The 25009-nt window shown below is 39.1% G+C and overlaps 1 protein-coding gene across 1 annotated transcript in view; it reads right to left on the bottom strand.

Moving 5' to 3' along the window:
- Positions 1–552: 552 nt before the first annotated feature.
- Positions 553–25009, bottom strand: part of HS6ST3 (heparan sulfate 6-O-sulfotransferase 3) — a 606078-nt gene continuing 581621 nt past the window's right edge. The window contains exon 3 of the mRNA XM_015590873.2: positions 553–1379. Coding sequence (XP_015446359.1) covers positions 671–1379 — 709 coding nt within the window. The 3' untranslated portion in view covers positions 553–670. The remainder of the gene's footprint in view (positions 1380–25009) is intronic.

The following is a 25009-nucleotide window of genomic DNA, read 5'->3' as shown; positions in this document are numbered from 1 at the left end:
CATAGCTCAGGGCTAAGTTACAAGGCTTTGTAGGATGTGAGTCTCTAGTGATGGTCAATAGCAGGGTAATCTTGTTTTAAAAGACCACAGCAACAAAACATGTTACTCTTCTCATGATTTAAACCACATTCAAATAGAGTTCCAAGGTGACAGCCAACAGTAAAGTGAGGGTTGGCCTAAAACCTCATCAAAGGGCTGAAAGGGACTTCTTTTTCTCTCTCTCTAAACAGATCGATATTTCCATTACAGAGACAGTACGAAACAGACTGGTTTCAGCAGAACATCCAAGCCATAATTTGGCTTTTCATGTGTGCCTCTGTGGGTTCCAGTTGCCCAAACTATAACCTATGCTGCTGCAAAGGAGATTGCACAGACCGTTTCCTTTTTGGTGCTTCTCTCTTTGACCTTCTGAAGTGGTCTATACTGGATGTATTCCTACCCTACTTAATATCACAGATTGAAAAATGTCAGAAAAAAAAAAAAAAGAACAAGACCGATCATCTCCAGCTGGAGAAAGATGAAGACAAAGAGGAAGCAGGTGTCCAAATCAAGCCACATATAGCCAGATGTCCTCAGAATGGCCCACCAGTCCCAGCAGTCTCCACGGTAATGCCACACGAGGTCAGTGCTCCTGCTCATCCCCCCTTCAGAGGGAGGAAAGGGCAGGGGGTCACCATCTCACCACCTGGCTGTTGTAGTCCTCAGTGACTGCCCCCTCTGTGTTCCCGTCCTCCTTGGGCCACCGATGGCCCCTGTGCTCCCGCTGCAGCCTCCGCTCCTCCCGCCTCTTTTGCCGGTCCCTCTGGTGCTCCAGCTGCTTGGTGTGGTGGTAGCGCTGCTGGAAGAGATCCTTTGCATATTCATAAAGCTGCACGTCCAAGAAGTTTAGCTCTTCAATGCGTTGGCGGGCACCCTCATTGATCTCCACATTGGAAGCCCGCGTGATGTTGAACTGTGTGAAGGGAGAGATGAACTTGAGGTTGAATGTCCTCTCAAAGAGAAACTGTGTCTTCCTCTGGAATTCTGTGAGCCCAAAGAAAGCCATGTTCTTCAGGTTGTTTTTTGCACTCTGCAACAGGATGGTGTTTCTTTCACTCTCGTTCATGAAAGTCAAGTTGTAGCAGCCCACCAGGCTGAGGTCAGCCAGCATGCGCACCTGGCGGTTGTTAGCTAGGTTGTAGGTGCAGTCCATGAACTCCCGCAAGCTAACCCCAGACCAGTCATCCCCAGGGTAGCAGGTGGGCAGCTCATCCGGGGTGGGGCTTCTCCCATCGCACATGTGGAGGGAGGTTTTCCACGTGGCCCCTCTCTGGACGTGTTTCCATTCGCTCAGGTAACGAGACACTGGATCACGTAACATTGTGATGTAATAGAAATTCCTGGAAGAAATGAAAGGAAGAGTGTCAGTCATTGATGACTATAACTCTGGGATTCTGAACCTTTGTAGTGTTTATATCAGCAGTGAGTCAATGGTTCTTCTGCCAAATGTTCATGTGAGAGTGTTTGCCTGGATTTGCACTGATCAGGCAAATGTTCCCATATGTGCATGTTTCCATAAATATACATGGACCGATTTTAATATCGAGTTTGTTAGGCTTTTCCTCCCTGTTCCAGTGTGGGGAGGGAGGAGTGAGGGACTAGCTCATTCATTCAGCAATTATTCACTGATAGATTGCTACCAGCAATAACAATATTAGATTCTTGCAACAAACTTTTGAAATAGACATAGGACTACTTGGTAGGGAAACATGCAAGGAGGTAAAGCGATTTGTCCAAGGTCGTGGCACTTGAAGGCAAAGGTGGAAGCCAAGGCTCCTTTTTTCTGTTTACACTGTTATTCTGGATTACACGGGAGGTGAGGTTGGGGAAGGATGTGTTGTGTGTGGAGACTAATATTTACTGAGCAAATACTATGCACTAGAAACTGTGCTAGGTACTTTATGGATATGGGTACAGATAATCCTCAACACAACTTTGTAACTGGGTTTTGTCATAACTTTATTTATTTATTTATTTATTTTAATCTGAGAACACAGACTGAGAAAAGTGAAAATTGGAGCCCAAGATCTATTGGATTTCAAAGCCTCGTGCTTTCCTGTGCACTATATTGATATTTTAAAAATAAAAATGTAACTAATATTTAGTGAATGTTATTAATTGTTAGGTAATGTGGTTATTACAATCACAGGTCTTACCTCATCTAGTGGCATCTAATGGAACATTGAAAAGAAATATATTTTGTGAAAGGTTAGCTCCAGAATGAGCAAGTAAAGAAAGGGTATTTATTTATTTATTTATTTATTTATTTATATCTGAGAACACAGACTGAGAAAAGTGAAAATTAGAGCCCAAGATCTATTGGATTTCAAAGCCTTGTGCTTTCCTGTGCACTATATTGATATTTTAAAAATAAAAATGTAACTAATATTTAGTGAATGTTATTAATTGTTAGGTAATGTGGTTATTACAATCACAGGTCTTACCTCATCTAGTGGCATCTAATGGAACATTGAAAAGAAATATATTTTGTGAAAGGTTAGCTCCAGAATGAGCAAGTAAAGACAGGGTACCTTTGGCTTAAAAGGGCAAGAGATGTATAAAAAGGTAAGAAGAGAGTTGAAATAGTTGATAAGTAAAGACACAATAGTGGGCATTACAGAAAAACAATATTGATTCAAAAATGAAGAAAATCTTTCTTATAATTTCAGCAGCTAGCAATAGAATGGGCTGACCACCCCACCTCTGTCACCAGAAGTGACATCCAGAGTTCTCCTGGGCAGACAAAATGGCCCCGAAAAATTCTGGTAGAATACCAGGTTTCTCTTGTCCAACCTTAACTGGATTTTTTTGTTATTGTTGAAATGTATACCTAGTACAAACAATAACAAAAATAAAAAATTTAAAGGTACAATGATTTTTATACTGCTTTTTAAAAGGACTTGATGAACTATAACTTTTAAAACTATACATTTAATATATTCAGTTATTTTGAATGCTTCCCTTTAAATCAGGAGAAAAAAATTTACTGAAAGTGCCACAGACAGGCCAGCCTGAGCCAGTCACCATTTTACATTACTCTGTTGTCTTTCCCTGTGACAGAATGACAATTCCATCAGGAAAGAAAATTTCCCAAAAGGTCAGTAGGAAAGCAGAAAACAACAAGCACAGCTTCTGGGCTCCACAAAGAAATGTTGACAGTGAAGTTTTGCTCAGAGAGGGTGTTGCCATGGTTGAACATTATGTAACACGCCACTGCTAATCCTGTTTTGGTCCTACGTTGGGACTTCTGCACTTTTCAATGCAGAGAATGATTTTTCTTTTATAAAACAACTGCATAATAAATATAGAGACACAATAATGATGATGATATAACTCAGGTGTGTTAAGGATGCCCATAACATCAGGACAGAAGTATTTAAATCAGAGAGACCTTTACATTGGGTCAAATAAGATCACAAATGGAAAATTTATTATTTCCCTATTATTGGGCAAAACAGAAAACAATAACAATAAAAAGAATTTAAATCAAAAATATGATGGCAATCAATTGGTAAGTCTCAACCTCATTTATGTGTCTCAAATTTAGAAACAACCCAGATTTTTGAAGTAAATGTAAGAGATGGAGGGTTTGAGGCCTGGAAATTACAATGGTTTGTGGCATAGAGGTTTAACTGGGACTGGCTCCTGAATCTTAGAGGCTTTTGTTTCAACTGGGAAAACTGGCCATAGACTTTCCGGTGCCTTATTTTTATCAGAAGTCAACATAGTCTCAAAGCTGACTGAAACTGGCTTCGTTTTGGTTTCGAATTTCACTTTAATCAGTTTAACATTGCATTTAAGAATGACTAACCAAACTGTAGGGCGATGTTTACATGAGGAAGATAAGTCCCAAATATCTGCAAGTTCTACTGGCCAAACAGGTAAGAGGCCCATTTGTAATTATAATTAACTTTGACATCAAGAAATAAAAATATACTAGTGGAATATTTATATTGATGAAGTTCAAAGTTGTCCCAACTCATGGTTCTGGAATGAAATGGCTAATAGCATTTGGGTATTGCTTTAGTCAGACATACTCTCATGTATGCTTTGTTTGTTTCAATCCTATAAAGCAATCAAAGTAGAAAGTTAGAAAAATAGTAAAAATAGACAATAGGGTTGAATAATAATCAACTATTGATGAAAAAATCCACAAAAATTGATTACTTAAATCATATTTCTCATTTATATTTTTTTCTACTTTCAATTACTTTTCTTTCAGACAGAAACTGCAACAATTATTGATGAAATAACGTCTATCTCCAGGACACATACCCAGCCTTCATTGTGTGTGAGCTTTGCTCCAGTTTCATGATGCTCCTCCCTACTCCAAAACAATGGAAACTCATTTGTTTTCTGCTCCCATGACTCCCACTTCAGTTTCTAAGGAAAACACTTAAAGGGTTCAGGACTACTGAAAGCTGCAACTTTGCATCTCAGGCCTTACTTGTTCAATAGCACAACGAAGGGTAAAATAAAGAAAAGGGAGGAAGGACAAGCAGTTCCCAACCAAAGCCTGTCATGGTCACAATGCAGAGGCCTGCACGGGCTCCTTCTGTTGCTCCTTTTAATCCAATCTCCTAGGTGTAGATAGAGCATCATCTGTTCATATATTTGTCCGTGCAGTTAACCAAAATTCTCCCTGGGCTTTGGAAATACAGATAAGCAAACTATTACTTACCCCCTTCATTTCCTTTATCCATCATTCGTTAGCCCTCCAAACATTCATTTAGCACTTTCCTACCCCACCTCCCACCCCTGTATTTGCCAAGCGCTGGGACTAGAGATGACTAAGACATTGTCCTCAAGGAGATCTCAGGCACCCAATGATTATGGTAAAGTGAAAGAAATTCTAATCATGAAGTTAAGTAGATGTTCTCCCAATCTCCCTGGACCAGAACAACCCCTAAGACAGATAACTTCATCTCTGTGACAGCATCCTGTCAGCAGGTCTCACATTTGCCACCTACTTAGTTCAGAGCTTATGTTAATTCACTGAAGAATGTCTGCAAAGCAGTTGCAGCTCTTTAGCGTTGTCATTCGTATGGCCCCAGAGTAATGATGGCAAATATCTATGTATTCAGGAAGATTAGGCCACTGGTGCCTTGGTTAGTTCAATAATTGTTTTAACAGATAATTAACACATGGACCGTCATGGCTACTAAAGTTCTAAGACGTAGGACACACACTTTTCCATGGCTGCTTTAGAACCACTTTGGTATCTTGCACTTCTGTAAGATAATCAAATTTAAAAAATTCTAAATTCAGCAGAAGGGCGTCCCTGCCTTCCCTCAGTCTTTGCCTTTTCCTTTGCTTATTTGTATTCAGCTCTTATTTCCTGGCTCAGCTCAAGCCTCATACCCATCTTCTCTGACTTCTCCAGCCTCTAGAACATACTGCATTACTTACTGCACTCTTAACTTGTATGTGAAAGTCTTGGTGTCAACTACCCTTATGTTCCTTTTTGAGAACTGGACCTTAAGCATTGTGACCCACAGCACCTCACACAGTCCTGCTCATAGCAAATCTTCAATAAATGATGTTATGTAAAAGAAACAATCATTACATGAGATATGTATTTTTTCAATGACTAAGGTTAATATTGCCTTTGATAAATATGCCCTTTTTTCTCTCTTAAAAACAAATCTGATATTATTTTTGAATGTCTAAAGTGTGTGAAAAGAGTAAAAAGATACATAATCTTCTAATACATCCATCATTTGATTGCAATGGTCGATATGTAGAGAGACGGTCAATACAGACTTTGAGTAAAACGTCATACAACAAACAGGTAATTAGTTACAATGAAGTATTTTTTAATGTTAAACTTTAACTAGTTTTCTTCCTTACTGCTTCAAGTACCTGTATTTCCCTAAGCGGTTTATTGTATAATTGCTCATTTCTTTAATTATCAAGTCACTTAATTAACATGTTTATTGAAGGTGTGTTATATGTAAGGAGGTTCTCTGGGAAATTTGGAGAACATAAATAAATAAAATAAAACGCCCTGAAGTATTGTGGGTGTAAGAGTGGTAGATTAGAAAAAGGCATTGAGTAGCAAGTTATGGAGGTAAGGAGTGGACAAAGAATATTTACAAATGTATAGAGAGCAGAGTGGCCTAATTGGACTAGAAAATTCATGTTGTACATTTTTCACTAAATGTTTGTTTAATAAATAGGTGAATGGAAAGAAGGCATAAACTAGAACAGGATGCTGAGGCCAAATTGTCATGGGCTCTGAAAGCAACTGTGAATTGCTAAAAGAGGAAAAGCGTTGATTTAAGAAGATTCATTTAGCAACAGTGTTTAGGATGGATAAAAGTAGGCTACAAGAGACATTAGGCAGCCCTGCTGAGACTAGTAGGGAAGAACCCAGAAAAATGGGTGTGGATAAGAAAGAATCACTGACAGATTCAAGAAATATCATACACTCATCTGTCATTATTCTCTCCCCCTTCCTCATTGTCAGCTTCTTCTAAATTACCTTTTCCTCCTTTGCATTTTCTTCTTCCCTTTATCTAATCCTCCCCTTTCAATTCTGCAATGGAAAAGAGGCGGAGCTAATATGCTCATCAAAATGGTAGAAAGAGAAGTATAAGAGGCTGGAATTAATCTGTGGAGATTAAAAAATATTCACTTTTCTTTTTCTATTGCTAAATGATATTCTATACACACACACACACACACATACACACACAATGGAATATATGTATCACATCTTCTTTATCCATTCGTCTATTGGTGAATATTTAGATTGCTTCCATATCTTGACTATTATAAATAATGCTTCAATAAACATTGGGGTACATATATCTTTTCAAATTAGTTTTCATTTCCTTCAAATAAAACCCAGAGGTGGAACTGCTGGGTCATATGGTAGTTCTATTTTTAATTTTTTGAGGAGCATGCATACTGTTTTCCACAGTAGCTGCACTATTTGCAATACTATCCAACAGTGCACAAGAGTTTCCTTTTCTCCACATCATCAGCAATTGTTATTCGAAATCTTATCATTTGCAACAACATGAGTGGACCTAGAGGGTATTATGCTAAGTGAAGTAAGTAAGATAGAGAAAGACAAATACCATATGATTTTACTTATATGTGGAATCTAAAAAAACAAAACGAACAAACAAAATAAAATAGAAACAGATTCATGGATACAGAGAACAAACTGATGGTCGCCAGAGGGGAGATGGGTGAAAAAGATTCAAGGGAATTAGAGACACTAAGTTCCAGTTATAAAATAAATAAGTCATGGGAATATAATGAACAGCACAGAGAATATAGTCAATAATATCATAAATTTATACAGTGGCAGATGGTTACTAGACTTCTCATGGTGATCGCATCATAAGGTATACGTAGAATTACTATGTTGTATACCTGAAACTAATGTCATATTGTATGTCAAATATACTGTAATAAAAAAATATTCATTTTTATGAGTCTATAACTTGCCTAGCAAACGAGAACACACCTGAAAGAACCTACAAAATACTAGGTTCACAGGGGAGGTTTAATATATTTCTTCCACTACTAGCTTAACCCTTATAAAATCAAGCAACAAAATTAATATCTTTACACTCCACACTTCTACACATTCATAAAAACCAGTTCAACTAGAAACTCCTCCAGTTGGCCTCCTGTGATGTCCTCAGCAGCAGAGATTTCTGCCCCCCGAAATCTGTGCCTCTCATGCTTTACTTTTTTTTAAACACGTATTTTTCAGTTAAAGTTCACATACAATAATATTAGTTTCAGGTGTACAACATAGCAATTATACATTTAAATAACTCACGATGCAATCACCCCAAACGCGAGTCTAGTACTCACCTGGCACTATGCATAGTTATTACAATATTATTGACTATATTTCCTATGCTGTACTTTATATCCCCATGACTGTTTTTATAACGACAATTTGTTCTTCTTAATCCCTTCACCTTTTCCACCCAGTACCCCCAAAGGCCCTCCCATCTGGAAACTACTGGTTTGTTCTCTATATCTGTTTCTGCATGAGTCTGTTTCTGTTTTGTTTTTTTTTTTTTTAGATTCCACATGTAAGTGAAATAATATGGTATTTGTCTGTCTTTATCTAACTTATTTCACTTAGCATAATATCCTCTAGGCTCATCCATGTTGTAGTAAATGGTAAGATTTCATTCTTTTTTATGGTGAGTGATATTCCATTGTGTGTATGTACTCTTATGCTTTACATTCATTCCAGTGACCAGTAAATGTCTTATCCCTTGAACAGGCTTTATGCCTTACTCATCTTTCATCCCTCAGAGCATATGATACACGACCTTATACATCACAAATGTTCAGGTGTTCAATGTGGAGTGAATAAATATATAATTTTTATCAGTTTTTGTTTCAGGAATTCTGATGGTGATGTCCCCAGGAAGTGGAACTTGTTGGTTTCTTAACCAACAGAAGTGGCCCAGCTTAAGGGTTTCTCATAGCCAAGACCTTGTGAAATATGTAGGAAAATCAATTTCTCTTCCTTCCTCTTACCCTACAGACTTTGAAATGAGTTTTCCTTTTTCAAGTTTTGACAAAGCTCAGTTTCTCACAAAGAATACTGTGAGGGATTGTAAGTTGGACCAGCGGGGCATCTAAAGGAGATCTCGGCCTCACAGTGGAGTACGCACAGATGCCGGATACACCTGCACCATGAGCTGATGTGCGCATTTCTGAAAAGTGAAACTTAGCGTCCCCCTCCTCCCTGCTGTACTGTGTGCTGGAGTCATTTTCCAAATGCTGAGAATGGGATTAATTTCTTGACTCTCTTTAGAGCCGTACACTCATTATGGGCTGCCCATTCTTCATTATCTCAATAGAGCATTATCCACACTATACTGTATCTGATGGGGGAATTGTGGCAGTTTGAGCTGAGCAATCAGACTGCCCTTTGACACAGTGAAGAAAAGGCTTTTTATTCAAGCCTTGAAAACAAATTAAGGAATTTAAAAATGATGTTCTAAGCAAATGGGAAACTGGGAACTCTGATTGTTAAGTATCGTAATAAAGAACTTTAGGAGGCCAACAATGGTGTGTGTCAGAGGCATCAGTTCCAAGGATGTCTGGTATTGTGACGAGAAAATGGAGACATGCGCTGGTTGTTATCTTACCTCGCACAGAAGCCATGCACTCCCCCACCCCCACTGCCATCACCTCCTCCCTCATGGTGACTTACAAAGCAGCCAGACCTTTTAGGCTAAGGCATTTTTATTTTACTTACTGCCCAGAGATCTAGACTCTTTTCCTTAGTCAGAAAGAGGGGAGAGGAATGTCTCCAGTGGTGCCCTTGAGAGGAGAAAAGCTTCATATTCCTTCTCTAACCTGTTTGCCTGATAACTTTAAAGGGAGACTTCTTCGTCTGTGGCTGGTGTGGGTTTTTTGTTTTTTGTTTTTTTTTAATCATCAATTTCTACCCTCCCTCTCCCCAGTTAAAAATAGAATATGTTGTTATTATGGAAAATATGAGCAATGCAGAACATAAGAAAAGGAAGAAAATAAAAATTACCTATAATCACGTCACCCAGATATAACCAGTTATACATGTATATTTTTTTCTTTCTTTTACAGATTTGAGATCATAATGTACATTATATTTTAACCTGTATTTTCAACTCAAAAATACAAGGTGAACATTTTTTTTCCATTTCATTTCATATTCTTCCATAAAAACATAATCTTCTAATTTTAGATGTACCATAATTTGTGTGACCAATTTCCCAGTTTTGGACAATGAGGCTGATTCTATTTAGAGGGGTATACTATAAACAATAATCTGATGAACATCCTAAGCCATAAATATTTCTGCAGAGAATAAATTGCTAGGAGTAGAATTTCTGAGTCAAGAGAATTTTCCTCCCCATTCCATTTTCAAAATGCCAAAATATAGCCAACCACAGTCAACAAAGGAGAGGACAGGGCCATTGCATGAAGCCTGACATCTTCAAGCACCAGGGGACAAGGCCACCTGGAAGCCAAAGGATGGTTGTGAAACAGTCTCCTGACTCTGTTCTCTCTTGGCTGGACCAGGAAATTGCCCTGCCCAGAACATGAGTCAAAGATGGACATTTCAGGACAAGCCAGGTGGGGTTTGTGACATAGTGATGAGGTAACATTCTTCCAAAAAAGATTTGTTTATTTTGCACTTAATGAGCAGCTGGAATATCAAAACATTTGTGGAATCAAATCTTACTCATCAGCACTGCAGCTACATTAAAGCCGACATCTGGATCAGAAAGACGAAGGTCCCTTGACCGATTATATTCAGCGCTGGTCCTCAAAGAAACAGCCTCTTGAGCAGCAGCTTTTTTTTTTTTTTTTTCCTCAATGTCTAGGTGTCAGCTAACTTTAATTAAGGGAAGTCACACATGATCCTAAACCAACCAAACAAAAGAATGAAATAAGAGGCTTCCTTCTGGATGATGCTGGTCATTTCTCAATAATGATCAGTCTACTCCCTAATTCCCCAGAGGAAGAATTAGTATTTATCAATAAGAGACAACTTTAAATCCTGTCATGTTGCTGCTTTATACTGATGTGAAACCTGAGCCTCAAACTCACTAAAATGCCATGATTTTTGGGTGGTTGTCATATTTGCTTTCACTTTTCCCCAAGTGGCTGCTGCAAGAATAAATTTCAGGGAATGCATGTTCTAGGGGCTTGTTTTTGCTATCTTGCTGAGTACAGTTCCTCCCAGTACAGTTTCAAATGTGCCAAGGAAGGCTCTGCTCTCATGCATTATTCAGAGACTTCCGTGATTATTTGGTTCAGAGGCGCCCTGCTTTGTGCGGCCTCGCTGGGATTTGGGCATGAGGACGTCGCAAGGCGCTCTGCTCTGCAAAACTGTGGTTTATGCATGTGGGCAACCAGCCGAAGCCTGGATCTGCCCCAGAGTGAGATAAGGCCCAATTCAGTCTCACTTGCAGCTCTAATCCCAGCCGGGCAAGGAAGAACACCAGATAGTACACTCAGATTGTGTTATCAGGCCATTTGTGTTCAGCCGTGCTCTCTCTTTAGCTAATTTCTCAGGCGCTGCTTTTAGGGAATGTGAGAATTACACAGGGTAAGAAGCAACGAGGTGTCTCCACTGCAATTGTGCTAGCCAACTTGGAAAAGAAAAGAAGTAAATCAGGATATTTAAGAATAAGGCACATATTCTGATATTTAGATTTATATCTGACAGCTTGGATGTAGAATTTCCTAAAACATAAGAACTGAAAAAAAAAAAATCTTTGTCCAGATTTTGTCATTTTCTTCCATAAAAGATTATTTTATGTTAGGATCTTCCTAAGATTCTGTCTGCTATCAGGACTGGGCAATCATTTTAGCATATTTAACAAAATACCTGAAAGATTCCCCACTTGATTCCATCCCTTGCCAGCTTTCAGAGAGCACCTTGAAGGTCATCCCCCAGGCAATGATAAAGGAACAAGCTAACTTAAAATATAGACAGTTCCCTGTGAAACAAAAACTGACAGCAATAGCAATAATAACAGCTAACATCTATTGGGTGCATACTATGTCCATGTACAGTTCTAAGTGCTGTATTGCATTGACCGATTTAGTCATCAAAATAACCCTTCGAGTCATGGACACTTTGAGATGATGTCTGCAATTTCACAAAGTGATGAGAGTTCTGACAGTCTCTTCCATCATCTTGTAAGCATGAGACTGCCTTAGAGACGCAGTCTGTGACGTAATGCTGCAGTGGTCCAGGGTTCCTTAAACTCAAATCTCTAGAAGCAAAATGAACACCTTGGGATAAGAGATTTGTGTTTACCTGTGGGTAGGCAGCAGGAGCTGAGAGTGAGGCATGACTTTGCAGGGTCTGGGGGATACAGGGCATCTGCCTCCTCTCAACCTCAGAAGTATATGGGTCCTGAGGATCCTCTAGATATTTACAACGTAGAAGGAGTGCTCGAGACAATTTCCCTGAGCTGAGCACACTCACAAAACTGCCCAGCAAACTGACACTTGAGAAAGGGTATGAAGGACAAAGGGGAATTATTGCAGTTCCATTTGTTTTTCACGCTCTCAAGGAATCCAAAAGCCAAAAGCTGTAGTAATCTCAGGACAATAAAGGATGGTTAGAAATAGTGATGTAAGCAAACTCAGATAAAGGTAAAGCTCATGCAATGTCATAATTTTCTTTCTGGCTTTAAAATACATCTTTTTTTTTTTTTTTTTAGGGAACACAATATTACAAAGACTCAGAAATGTGTTCAAAGGAGGTTGCTGGATCCTGAAGCTGGCTGTTCCAATGCCTTTATTCACAAAGAGTAGATTCAAGGAAAATAGAAGACAAGCTCTACTATTTGGAAGGAGCACGAGCACATGATTTCGAACATGTTGGAAACTACACTTAATGTGCAGTAGAAGGAAAATAGGTTTGAAGTTAGAAAGATCTGACTTTCAATTTTAGACCCATCTCCCATTTCGTGTGACTTGGTTAGTTTATGTGACCTCTGTCAACCTTAGTTTCCTCTTCTACACAGCCAGGGTATACATGCTTACTTTATTGGGTTGTGGGAATTAATGAATAAAATAGCAACTATAAAGGGTCCAGCAGTAACTGATACATAGCAGGTCCTCCACAGAAGTGCACACCCTCCACTTCAACAGCTTCCCTTCCTCCATGAATGTCGGAGCCTCAGAAACTACTCAAGTACAGTGAAATTTTAAATATTAAACAAGCTGTGTTAATAATAAAAAACCAGCTGATAGTGCTTTTCTATTTATGTAACATACTTACAGTTTTCAAAACACTTTCCTCATCCATTATTTCACTTTATTTTTACTACGAGACTGTATCAGAGGCAGAATTTTACATAGAAGAAAAGCGATGCTCAGAGACATAAGAGGATGCTCCCAGGTTCAAACAACTAAGGACGAGCGGATCTGGGGCTTTTCTTCTTCTTCGGCTCGCATACTTGTTTATTTGTTTATTTAAAACATGTTCTGATTATGTATTTGATGCCAAACACTATGCTAGATTTTTGGGATTTAATGGTACAGAAGACAAAGCCTGACCCAAGGAGCTGACCATGCAGTCATCTTTCGATGGCCCCGCACTATCTTATTTTGCCCTAATGTAGTTAAGAGTTAGAAAGAAAACATGACATTAGCACATTATTCTAAGTTTGAAGGTTTCATTGATTTATATATTAGCTGATTTTTCTCTTTGAAACCCACTGAAAAGGAGGTCCCCAAAGAACTAGCCAGAAATGCCAGGGTATGGATACACCTTTGGGTAATATTTGAAGTTGTGGGTAAAAAAGTCATTCTTAGATAATAAACACTTGTTTCTTCATCGGCAGTGTTGTGGGCTCCAATCTGGAGGGACATAAAGTCCGGTGGTGTCTCTTTTTGTGATGTCAGTAGCCAATGACGATCATTCACTAGAGGACTGCAAAATGGTGATATTCTCATTTGATCATTCCTTTTTCATTTATAGCTGCCATACTTCTATCAAGAGGAACTTTTCCTTATCGACTATTTGTTATTCCAAGGTAGAGTCCACATAGGAAAGGTAGATGGATGCTGGACTCATGTTCTCTATACTAGTTTTCAAAATAGCAGGCTGCTTTCCTAGAATCCTCTAGAGGGGCTTTTTGTTTATTGTTTGTTTTTATATCATTATGAGCTCATGAATCTAAACATTTAAATTAAACATATTAAATATAAACTTATTAATGTTTTAATATATTGCAGTCATTATCCTTATTGATGCTCAAATTATCTAATTTGGGGCCAATAAGGGCTTATTCAAGATGGACACTGAATTCTTTTCATATACCCTTGAAGCCATTTACATATATTCTTAAAGGATCTTGCATATTGCAAAAGTTCCATATTTAAAAAGACCAAGAAAGACGATGTAAGAACTTGAATTTTTCTACAATTCCTAAAGAACAAAGTGTTTGCTGCTCAGTAGCTGATCCTGGCCAGCACTAACTGTGCACCACAGTCTTCTGTCTCACTTCCTACCAAGCTGCGTAACTGCTGTTTGTACTAATTATACCTGTGCATTGAAGGGGAAATGCACCACACACCATTTTTAACTTTCATATGTTCTATCTAGGCCCAAACAACAGGGATTTCCTCTTTCATTTTTCCTTTTCTTTTTCTTCTTGAGCTCACTCACACACATGACATTTTCCTCCATGCTAGGAACAATAGGCACGGTTAACGATTCATTTGTGATTAGATGCCAATGCCACACCACAAACCAATCTAGGAGAGACCAAATTATGCTGGGAGTAACACACAGACATAATGAAGTTCTCTCCAAAATCCACTTATTCACGTAATAGCCTGAATTCCTTCCAGAAGCCCAGATGACCACATGGACACTCAATGGGATCTTTTCAGCTGCAGTGAGCTCCGAAGCACTGCTGTAATTCTACCTAATTAATAAAGCAATGACAGAAATTTTGAAAAATAGATGTATGATAATTTAAATCTCCATGAAAAAATCAATTCGTTCTGTCTAAACTTTGCCTTGGGCGCTCCCTTCATCAATTCAAGTGTGGAGCACAGTGACCTTAAGTTGCAAATATTTTTCTTCAGGCATGATTGAAGCATCAGAGAAGTAATAGCTTTCAACATTCATTTCTTAGAGATTTTAAAACACTCAAATGAAGACACTTATTTTCCTATTTTCCTCTGCTATATGTAAATCTGAGAAAATAATCTTTAAACTGTTCAAAATAAATGTAGCTTGGAGCTGCTAGAGGTGGCTTTTACCTTTGTGCAATCGATACATAGATTAAAAATAAGGAAGGCATCCCTTAAGAAACAGAATAATGCAACTGCAATTTTCTTACTTTGGGAATTTCTCTAAACGTGCCCCCTCTGCATTTATTATTTCTCTTGGTGATAAGAATCTGAGTTTAATAATCAGAAAATAAAAACAGCCTGTCCTTTTAAAATTGATATCAGCTACCATCTCTGAGTCCTCCATTGAAATGATATGAAATATACTGATGCTAATATAAAATTAAAAACGATTCAAAATCATAAAGCAAGCAAATAAATGTAACCAAAAAGAAAGAGAAAAAAATTTAATAAGTTAAAAGCTTTTCATCAGTTTTCAGTTTGGATTTATTACAGCCACAAGGGGGCTCTCAAATCTTTCCAAAAACTAGGTAAGTGCTGAGAGCTGTTTTACTAGTAATTAATTTCCACAAATCAATATTACCTATTAATGTACATTAGATAGACAAGCTACAAATTTCTGAGACTTTACACTCAAGTTAAAGAGAATTTCCTATAAAAAAATTCTAGGGGCCCGCAGTGATTGTAAGTCAAAGCCGAAATGAGTTGCACCTGTGATTTCCTGCGTCTGCTGTAGCATAAAAAATCCCAACACTGCAAATTTCATCAAAGGTTAAAACTGAATTTGAAGCACTGTGCATATAATGGAATACATTGACCTCCGATGGATTTTAAAGGCTATCCACCTCCTTCTGCCACATCATACACCCCCAAAACAGCCATGCAGGCTGACACGCAGAAGTTAAAATGCAGTGACCCTCTCCTGGGGCAGTGGGAAGTTGCTAGAGCCATTAGTTCTGGACGTTTTCAACTCATGCTGAGAGCCTGATGGTGTTGATAGTGTTTACAGCCTGCACCACAAAAGACATTTGGAAGGAAAGAGGGTATTTTAATTTTCTGTTCAAGCCAGAAGACGGGCAGAATCTAGTGCGACACTGGGGCAGATGGGAGGTTTTGGCAAACAAAAACAGACTGGAAATGCAGTATTCTCCAAAGAGCTGGCAGAAGACAGAACACCACCTATCACTTCACCACAGGAAAAAATATGGGAACAGAAGAGAAGTACTCTCGAACATTCTGTAGGATTAGTTAAAATACCAACAACATCACCTTTGCACAAATGCAGAAAGCACTTCTGAGTTTTGACGTGAAGTAGCTTTTGGATGACTGCCTTTTCTCTAGCATTGTGTTCCCAAAGATAGGTAAGGATTGGTAACAATTCTGCCATAGGGTGGGAGTAATTCTGGGGCATTTAGGGATGTGGTCCTTCTCCTTCTGAAAGCTTGCTCTCCTAGACCTCGGAACCATGAAAAGTGGTTGAGGGAGGGTGAAGACACCAATCCCAGCAGCACAACTGTCCCTTCTGATCAGCATTTCTCCATACCATGCTCCACACTCATTTGTTTCTTCAAATTAAGAATTATCAAAGTGTCAATCCCTGGTTCAGGAAGGCCAGTGTTCTACCTCTTACTCAGGCACCCAAGAGATGTGTTCTGGAAAATCAAAGTTTTCTCTCATGAAATTCTACATTGCTTGGCATATGCTCTAAATACAAATGAAACTAAATCTTGATGTAAACCGTGTTAATTTTTAGCTAACACTTTAGTGCTTCCCTGTGTTTAATTCCCAGTTTAAATAGAAGTAGTCTCTCTTAACTCGCCTTAATCATTTCTTTTTAGAGTTTCAAAAGGTGCCTCCTAGGAGGCATCATTTTTTTTTTTTTCCAGTTCTAATCCAGACTTTCATTTAAATCCTTCCTATTCATCACTTTGCAAGTTATTTTTGTGCTTTTCCATGTCTATCCTAGAATACTTTCCATCATTCATGCACCCTCAAAATGTTGACCTTCTAGTGGGACATCCCTTGTTAAAACATTCCAGCCATGACCTGGGATTGAGGTTTAGTCTAGGGTTCACGTATCTAGACGAGGGCCTGCAGCTGAGTCCTGACTCAGAACCCTGCGCCTCCAGAAGGGCAGCTGGGACTGAGGCAGACCCTGTAAAGGACAGGGATCAAGCACCAAGCAGGCAGAAACATACAGATCCTTAACAGATCACAGGGCATTATGTTTTCAGATAAAGCATATCTAGTCAAGTTTAAGTCCATATTTTTGGAATACATTTTGATTTGCGTGCTTACAACAACTCAAGGTGATAAAGAGCAGGAATTTCTCACCTCGAAGCAGAAAGAAAATGTTATAGATTGCATGTCTCCTCCCAAGTTCATATGCTGAAACCCTACGCCCGCAATGGGATGATGGTATTTGGAGATGAGCCCTTCGGGAGGCTTAGTAGAGGACATGAGAGTGAAGTCCTCTTAATGGGATTACAGGCAAACCTTGGATATATTTGGGGTTCAGTTCCAGACCACCGAAATAAACAGTCATAATCCTTTTGCTGCTAGAGGGTTGTGCTGAGTAAAAACAGCACACCAGGAAAGAAGCCGCGGTTCCAGGGATCTTATTCCTTAATGGATAGTGACAATCAGCGACGGAGCACATGGATGGGGTATATCCTTCTCAAGAAGGAGAGGTGCACGTTGATGCCTTTTACCATCCTTGCATTCAGTCCAAATTACATTACATGGTACAGATTCTCTTAAAGGTAGATGTAGAGTTCACACCAGACCCTTTTTCTGTGTCTTTAACATTTTCTTTCCTACTTTTGCCTTTATTCCTTTTTGTCAGATCCTAGGATAGCTGTAGGGTAGGTAAACCTGTACTTATGCTACTATCTTTCCGAAAGTAAATTGCAAAATTTATCTTGATACCCAACTAGCCTCGGAAGCAAGGGCTTAACATATAGTTCCTCTGCTGGGCCAGAAATAAGATTAGCGCACAGGCAGAGCTGATCTCACAGGTACTGTAATGGGAGGAGAGAAAGAAGGAAGCAGTGATTGCCCGAGTCCAATGAAACTAATGATAGGAGGTTGTAACCGTATATCAGATTCTTTCGGGTTCAAATCTGCAGGTGTAGCTGAAAACGTGAAACCTCCAGGAAATCCTAAATCAAGTATCAAAGATATGTCACCACTGCCCAACAGCAATGTCTAAGAGGTAGATGTGTGTCTCTCTGTGTGTTTTCACTTTAAAATACCAAGGTAATTCCTCACATTCAGGAGAAAAGACATCATATGTGATATTATGATTTATAATAAGAAATTTGATCTTCCTCCAGTTCCTGATACAGGGCTCCTAAAACCTTTGGAATTTCCTAAGTGACTAGAGCGGAAAGGTGTCTTTTGATATGTTAACAAGGTGAATTTGTAAAGCCCCCCAGGTAATTTAAGGTAATTTAAGGTTGGGGGCTGGTTGTCAGGAGACCCAACCAAGTAATTAGAGGGTTGAAACTTTCAGTCCCACCCACGTTCCTCCACTGGAGACCTCTGGGGAGGGGAGAGGGACCTGAGATTGAGTTCAATCTCCAGTGGCCAATGATTTAATCAATCACTTATAGGTAATGAAGTCTCCATAAAAATTCAAAATGACAGAGTTTGGAGAGCTTCTTGGGTTAGAGATGTGGGGGAGAGGCACACTCAGAGCATGGAAGCTCCATACCCTCTCCCCCATACCTTGTCCCATACATCTCTGCCATCTAGCTGTTTCTGAGTTATAGCTGTTTATAATAAACCAGTAAAATAATAAGTAAAACGTTTCTCTGAGTTCCACGAGCTGTTCCAGCGAATAAAGGAAACCTAAGGAGGGGGTTGTGGGAAGCTACGATCTATAGCCTGTTGGTTAGAGCCCAGGGGACTAGGTGAACTTGCAACTGGCATCTGAAGTGGGGTGGGGAGAGCTAGTGTTATAGGACAGAGTACTTGATCTTAGGATCTGGGTGTCCTACAATTCAACTCAGTTGTGACACTATCTGCCTGGAGAGAGCATCAGATCCTAAGTCACAACTGAGTTGAATTGTAGGCCACCCAGCTGGTATCAGCGAATTGCTTGGTGGTATGGGAAAACACCCCTACCCATTGTATTTGGAGCTAGAATTACACCATGATTGGTTGACAACTTTATAATGAGCAGAGCTTCACCTAATAGTTAGAGTAACCAATATCTCAAAGCTTGAAGAATAAAAAGTAATGGTTAGCAAGGCTAACAATTGTTAGCAGGCAAACTCCTCTTCTGGGAAGATCTTCACTGTCCTCACGTGCTAGTGAGGGGGAAAAAAATGTCAAAAGCTTATTTTAAGAGTCAACTATAGAATTCTTCTCAGGAGGAGAACCGATTGTACTTAGTGGCGTATCTAGATCCATATGTGTTTTTAGAGAGAAGAAACTCTATGCTTAGCATTGAGGGGCTGGGGCCAAATAAGGCAAGGACTCAGATACTTTCTAGAAGAAGCTAACTTGAATTTAGGGGAAGTAGGAAAGAAACAGAGGTTTCCAGAAAGAGAAAGGGAGTGATGGGTACGCATCATGGTGGAGGCATATGTGGAAATATTGGCCAGCAGGAAGTTTCTGGTGGCAGAGTTGAAAAATCTGAAGAACAGAGATGATCGACATTAACTTTTAAATTAATATCTGTGTGGAGTCTGTCCTCTAAGTCCTCTTTGCAACCCCAAACCATCAGCACAGCCTGCTATACAAACACCTGGTGTGGGTGGTAGACTGGGACAATCAAGGAGAAGAGGCCGAGGTCTTTAACTATGCAAGTAGGAACGCCACTGAAGTCAGGCTGTCAGAGCCAAAGCTGACCTTGAAGAGGTGACTTTGAAAATTTGGAGAAGGCTATATGCTCCTATCTCCCCATTCTATCACCCCAGCCCATCCAGAAGACCCCAGCCTCATCCCTGAGGACATTCGCTCTCTGGCCAAGGCTCCCTATTACCTAAGACTGCTGAGCACATTCTTTCTGATCTAATAGAAACTGAATTTGCTAGTTTGGCTGTTAGTTGGGCTTGAGATCCAGATATTACTGATTCATTCATGCTTCCCTCTTCAATTTCAAGCCTTAATATTCTTCATATTTTAAACAAGGCTTTCTTTTGGTGGCAAAAGAGTAAATTAAATTGGTAGGTACAAATGGTTATTTATCATATGCGTTTCAGCTTTCTAATTTGTTTTTAATGAGGTCTTCTATTCATACATTTCTTATTCATTAATTCATTCAACACATACTTCTATACCTACTATGTTGCAGCCACTGGATATTCTATTCTATGAAGTAATTCCATCTTTTTTGTACATTGAAATAAATGCATTTGCTTACCAGTATAGAAAAAGTTGAATAATATTAAGCTTTTCTTTGATATTCTTTTTACAAATAACTGTGTTTTTCACATTACATAGAGCTCGAGACATTTGTTGAACATTTTCCAAAGATTCTTTAACACTCCAGCCAAGTGGGTAAAAAAGAATTGCTATTCTGATTCAAAGATGATTTAGGAACTGGGCCCAAATCATATCAGAAGTGAAAAAGCCCTTTAAAAATAGGACCGTTTCTTCCTGGTCCTCTCTGCCAAAACAGCACGGGGCAGGGTCTCCTGACAGTGCCTTATCGCTTAGGAGCTAACAGGCTGAATGGATATTTCCTTTGCACCCTCGAGGTAAGTAACAAGAATGGCTTTTCATTTCTGCTGTTGGTTTTACACCAGTAACAATGTTCATTTTACTTCATTAACAAGAAAAAGATTCACACGTCTGGGGCCTGCTGCTCCTTCATACAGAACGTTGTTTCCTTATCACTTGTCTAAATAGACCCAACTGAGTAGGGAGCTCTCCAGAGAATTTGTTTTTGGATGGCCCCTATTATTAGTACTTAGTGTATTGTCTGAAGCACAGAGGCCTATAATTAAGCTGAAGAAAAACTTGAATCGTAATTTCTTATTTTCGATTAACACAAGTAATAGCAAAATTACCTAAGCACTGTAGCTACATTTTTTGTTGTTGCTTTGTTTTGCGTTTCATGGACAGTTTTCCATTAGGTAAAGGGTAAGCAGACTTCCGCACCCCAAAACACACACTCAAGCTCTAAGTCGGAAGCAAATTCCCCAAACTCAGGGAAACGCGTATTTTCCCTCTATTTCAACTTAACAACTAACTCATTTTTAACATTGTCTTAAAATTTGCTGATTAGACAGAATTCAAGCATTGACACCACTTATTCGAACAAATTATTTAATCTTTCTGAGCTTTACTTTCCTTGTGTCTAAAGGGCGATTAGAATAGTAGCAACCTCAAACAGTTTCCTATGAAGATTCAATGAGACACACATGGAAAATTCTTAGCACAGAGCCTACCACAGAGAAAGCATTAAGAGTCAACTATTCTCATCATTCGCACAGTTTTATGGTAATAATAATAATAATAATAATAATAATAATAATAATAATAATAAATGATAACCCAAACAAATACCTTTCGTGGAGCACCTCCGATGTGCCTGGCAGCAGAGGAAATAGGTCTGCTTCCTCTTTCTCTCTTCCACCTCTTTGTCTCCTTCCCTCGCTGAAGGAAGGAGAAGGGATTTATAATAATATTGGTTAGAGTATGGAACACGATGGAGCCACGTTTTCCTGACATGAAGGACTACCAGACTTTCAAAGGAAGGCACCATGGTGAGATCGCCCTGGACTTCCTTCTATCCTGCTGGGGAGCCAGGATATGTCACCACAGCCTCCAGGTCTACACCACATTCTCTAAGTCAGCTTTCCTCTGCTCTCAGACTGCATTGGATGCAGTCTCAGCCCTTAATTAAGAGGAACTTTGATTCCTATTTGGCATTTCTTCCTTGGTGAGAAACCTTAGTCGTAGTGTTCTTGTGTGCTGGCCATAATACCATCCTAATAGTACCAAGATCTCACTCCAAATCCCTGGCCCCAGGAACTGTGCCCAGCTCTATAGAAATATCTTCCGATAAGCTCTATAATCCTTGTGGAGGAAGGAAGGTGTCATTATCTTCAACTTTCAGAGGACCAAGCCAGGTCTAGAGACTTTATAGCCTCTGTCTCAGAGCTAATAAGTCTAAGAGCCTGCATGTAAATCCAGGTCTCTCCAATTGCAAAGCCAGTGTCTATAAGTCTTATACAGCATTGCCTCGTCTGTGCTAGGAATTATAATAAATACCAGGGATACCAAGATAACTAAAACACAGCCCTGCCTTCACAGAGCTTGTGGTTGAGTCTGGGAGCTCACAGTCAATACAGAGTCCCCCCAGGTGTGGTCTTCAGACTCCCTTCACACATGACCTGAGCTACTTCTTAATGTGTATGTTCCTTGTCCCCTTGTCTTATTCCCTTTGGGCCATGATAACAAAAATACCACATATTGGATAGCTTAAGCAAAAAGATTTTATTTCTCATAGTTCTGGAGGCTGTGAAGTACAAGATCAAGATTTTTCAGGTAGATTTGGTGCGGAATGCTTTCTGGTTCATAGATGCCTGTCTCCTTGCTATGTCCTTACCTGGTAGAATGAGTGAGAGAACTCTCTGAGGTCCCTTTATGAGGGCACTAATCCCATTCATGAAGACTCCATCCTTATAACCTAATCACTTCTCATAGACCCACCTCCTAGGACTACTATCACAGTGGGAGAGAGGATTTCAACATATGCAATGGGAAGATGTAAACATTTAGTCTATAACTCCCCTCTTCCCTCAATCATGCTGAATCAGAATCCCTCTGAGACAGACCTGAGGATTCTGCATTTTTTAATATGATGTCATGTGACTCTCAAAGTAATTAAAAGCTGAAAACTACTAGTTTTAAATTTAAAAGCAAAAGACAAGACAATAAGAAATAGCATATTCTTAGGAAATCTCTCTAAAACATTAATCCATAAGGATGTTTTTTTTAATTTTTTTAATTTTTTTGCCAAATGTGTCTTTCTGAATTCTTAGCCTGAATATTTTCTGGGGTTGCTTATAGCCACCAAACATAATTCTTAGTTAGGAAGAATCATGTTAGCATTGGATTACAATAAAAATTTTATTACTAGGCTTCACTTTAAAAAACAGAGGACATTATTACAGGGCTAACAAGATCCATTACTCAAACATGATGAATGCAAAATCAGAGGTCCAGAGCTTTTTCCTTGAGTTCTAAAATATTAAGCCAATAGCTCAAATGGTTAGAAGTGAATTTATATTTTCTCTTCAGATTAGCATGTAATTTGTTTGGAGATTTTTTGTTGTTGTTGTTCTTTTTTAAAAGGAGAGTAATGCCACCAGTTTAAAAAAGCTTCTTATCTTCTCACATCCCATCTGCATCCTGCAGTAGCCTGACTGGGCTCCCTTCTCTAATTCCCATGGACCACTGCTTTCAGATGAATCATCAAATTAACTTCGACATCTAACCTCTACTTAAAACCAGTAATCAGCTCCTGAAAGGAGTTCCTGCTTCCTACTCCCACATGCAAAATTCTCTGCAGTCTAGGCTCCCTTGTCTCTTTTTTTTAGAATCTACTTCTTTTCAAAATCAGGTTTTTTCAAGGAGTTGACCTACTTAAGAATCTACATTCCCATATCTGTGCTTTCTCTTTTGCCTTTTCTCCTACAAATGCTGAATTGGTAAGGAAAAGCTGGGTTATCTGCAGTAACAAAATAACCCCTAACACTCAGTGGCTTAAAACAACAATGGCTTGCTTTTTGCACAAGTCAGGTGTCTATAGTGAGTTAGCATGGCCTCACCCATTGCAGAGTGTATGGGCGAAGTAGCCATTTTGAACATTGCTGGTTGCCATGCAAGAGAATAAAGAGAGCTCAGCAAGATTCAGATTGGCAATTAAATGCTTTAACCTGGAAGTGACACGTGTCACTTTTGCTCTCCACTCATTCATCAGAACTAGTTACATGATCCCACCCAACCACAATAGAGTCAGGATGTACAAGCCTACCAGTGGCTCAAATAAAAAAAAAAATGAGTGAACTGTGCCCATGACTCAAATTCTATCAATACTAAAGGCTGAGCTCAAGTATCTCTTCTGTTGCTTTTCCCAGAGAGCCTAGCTGGATGGCAGTGGTGTCTTTTATCTTCATTCTTAGAATCTTTATTTTTCGTTCCATTTATATGGCACTGTAGTATCTCAACATTTTTATTTCATGTACATATGGCTTATTTCTTCTGAGACTAGAAACTGTGTCGTTTTGGAAATCACTCACCTGATCTATCATAGTTAAGAGCACATATAAGTGTTTAATAGCATATCTAAGCATTGATTACCTTTCTAAATTACATTTGAAATATGGCATCTATCACACTATACTTTTGTACCATTACGCATCAGAGCTTTAAATTTCTTGTTTATCCAGTTTAATTCTGACAATCATTTCACTATTTACTATTTCCATATTTGTTGGTTTTATCCAGCACCTATATTTTATTTTATGAAACACTCATTAGATATCTTTTTAATGTTTTATGTGTATCCCAAACACATAGGGCTGTGCCTGACAAATAATAAACACCCCATAAATACCTGTTGAATAATCCATTCTATGTTCTAATGTAGACCCTAAAAGAAAATATCCTTATTCTACAGATGAAGAAATTGGCTGAAGCTTTAGGAAGTCTGGCAAATAATGCAGTATAACATTCTTATACAAATAAAACTATTTATTATCAAAATGATTAAAAGGATACTGTTTTGATTTAGGGCAGAATTGATATTTTTAAAACATTTAAGTTATTAGTCTAGCTGGGTTCTTGATGGCAATCAAGAGAAGCCAACTCTAGCTAACTTAGGCAGAAAAAGAATTTTGGGGGGCAGGGAGGAGGAAGTAAAGGAGAGCTTGTAGATTCAGAAAGGAAAAGCAGGACATAAGGGAAGCAAGATCCAGCTGTAGTCCCAAGGCAGGGAGTCTGCTGAGGAAGCCACCCCTGGCGCACCTCCCACTGACCCCTGGCTCCATGGCTGCGGGACTCTCTGACCATCTTCTACTCTTCTTGGGACTGTGAGCCACCACCTCAAGAACTGACAAGCTGGTATCAGCCTGATCGAGCCTTCTCATATGTCTGTGTCATAGATGCCCAATTGTGCAAGATAGGGTTCTGCGTCACTCCCATCTTAGGGACCCCCAAAATAAAAAATAGTAGTAAATGAACCAAGTGGCAAATCTCCAATATAGTTATGTGGGGTTAATCAGACCCCGAGCTGGACTTTTTCCTGACCTCAAATCAAAAAACAATTAGCGCTTGTATCAGACATGAGAATGTAGAAAGTACGTCCACA

The sequence above is a fragment of the Pteropus alecto genome, unplaced genomic scaffold (assembly GCF_000325575.1).
Source record: "Pteropus alecto unplaced genomic scaffold, ASM32557v1 scaffold72, whole genome shotgun sequence".
Classification (NCBI taxonomy): Eukaryota; Metazoa; Chordata; class Mammalia; order Chiroptera; family Pteropodidae; genus Pteropus; species Pteropus alecto.
This window is presented reverse-complemented; position numbering and strand designations above follow the sequence as displayed.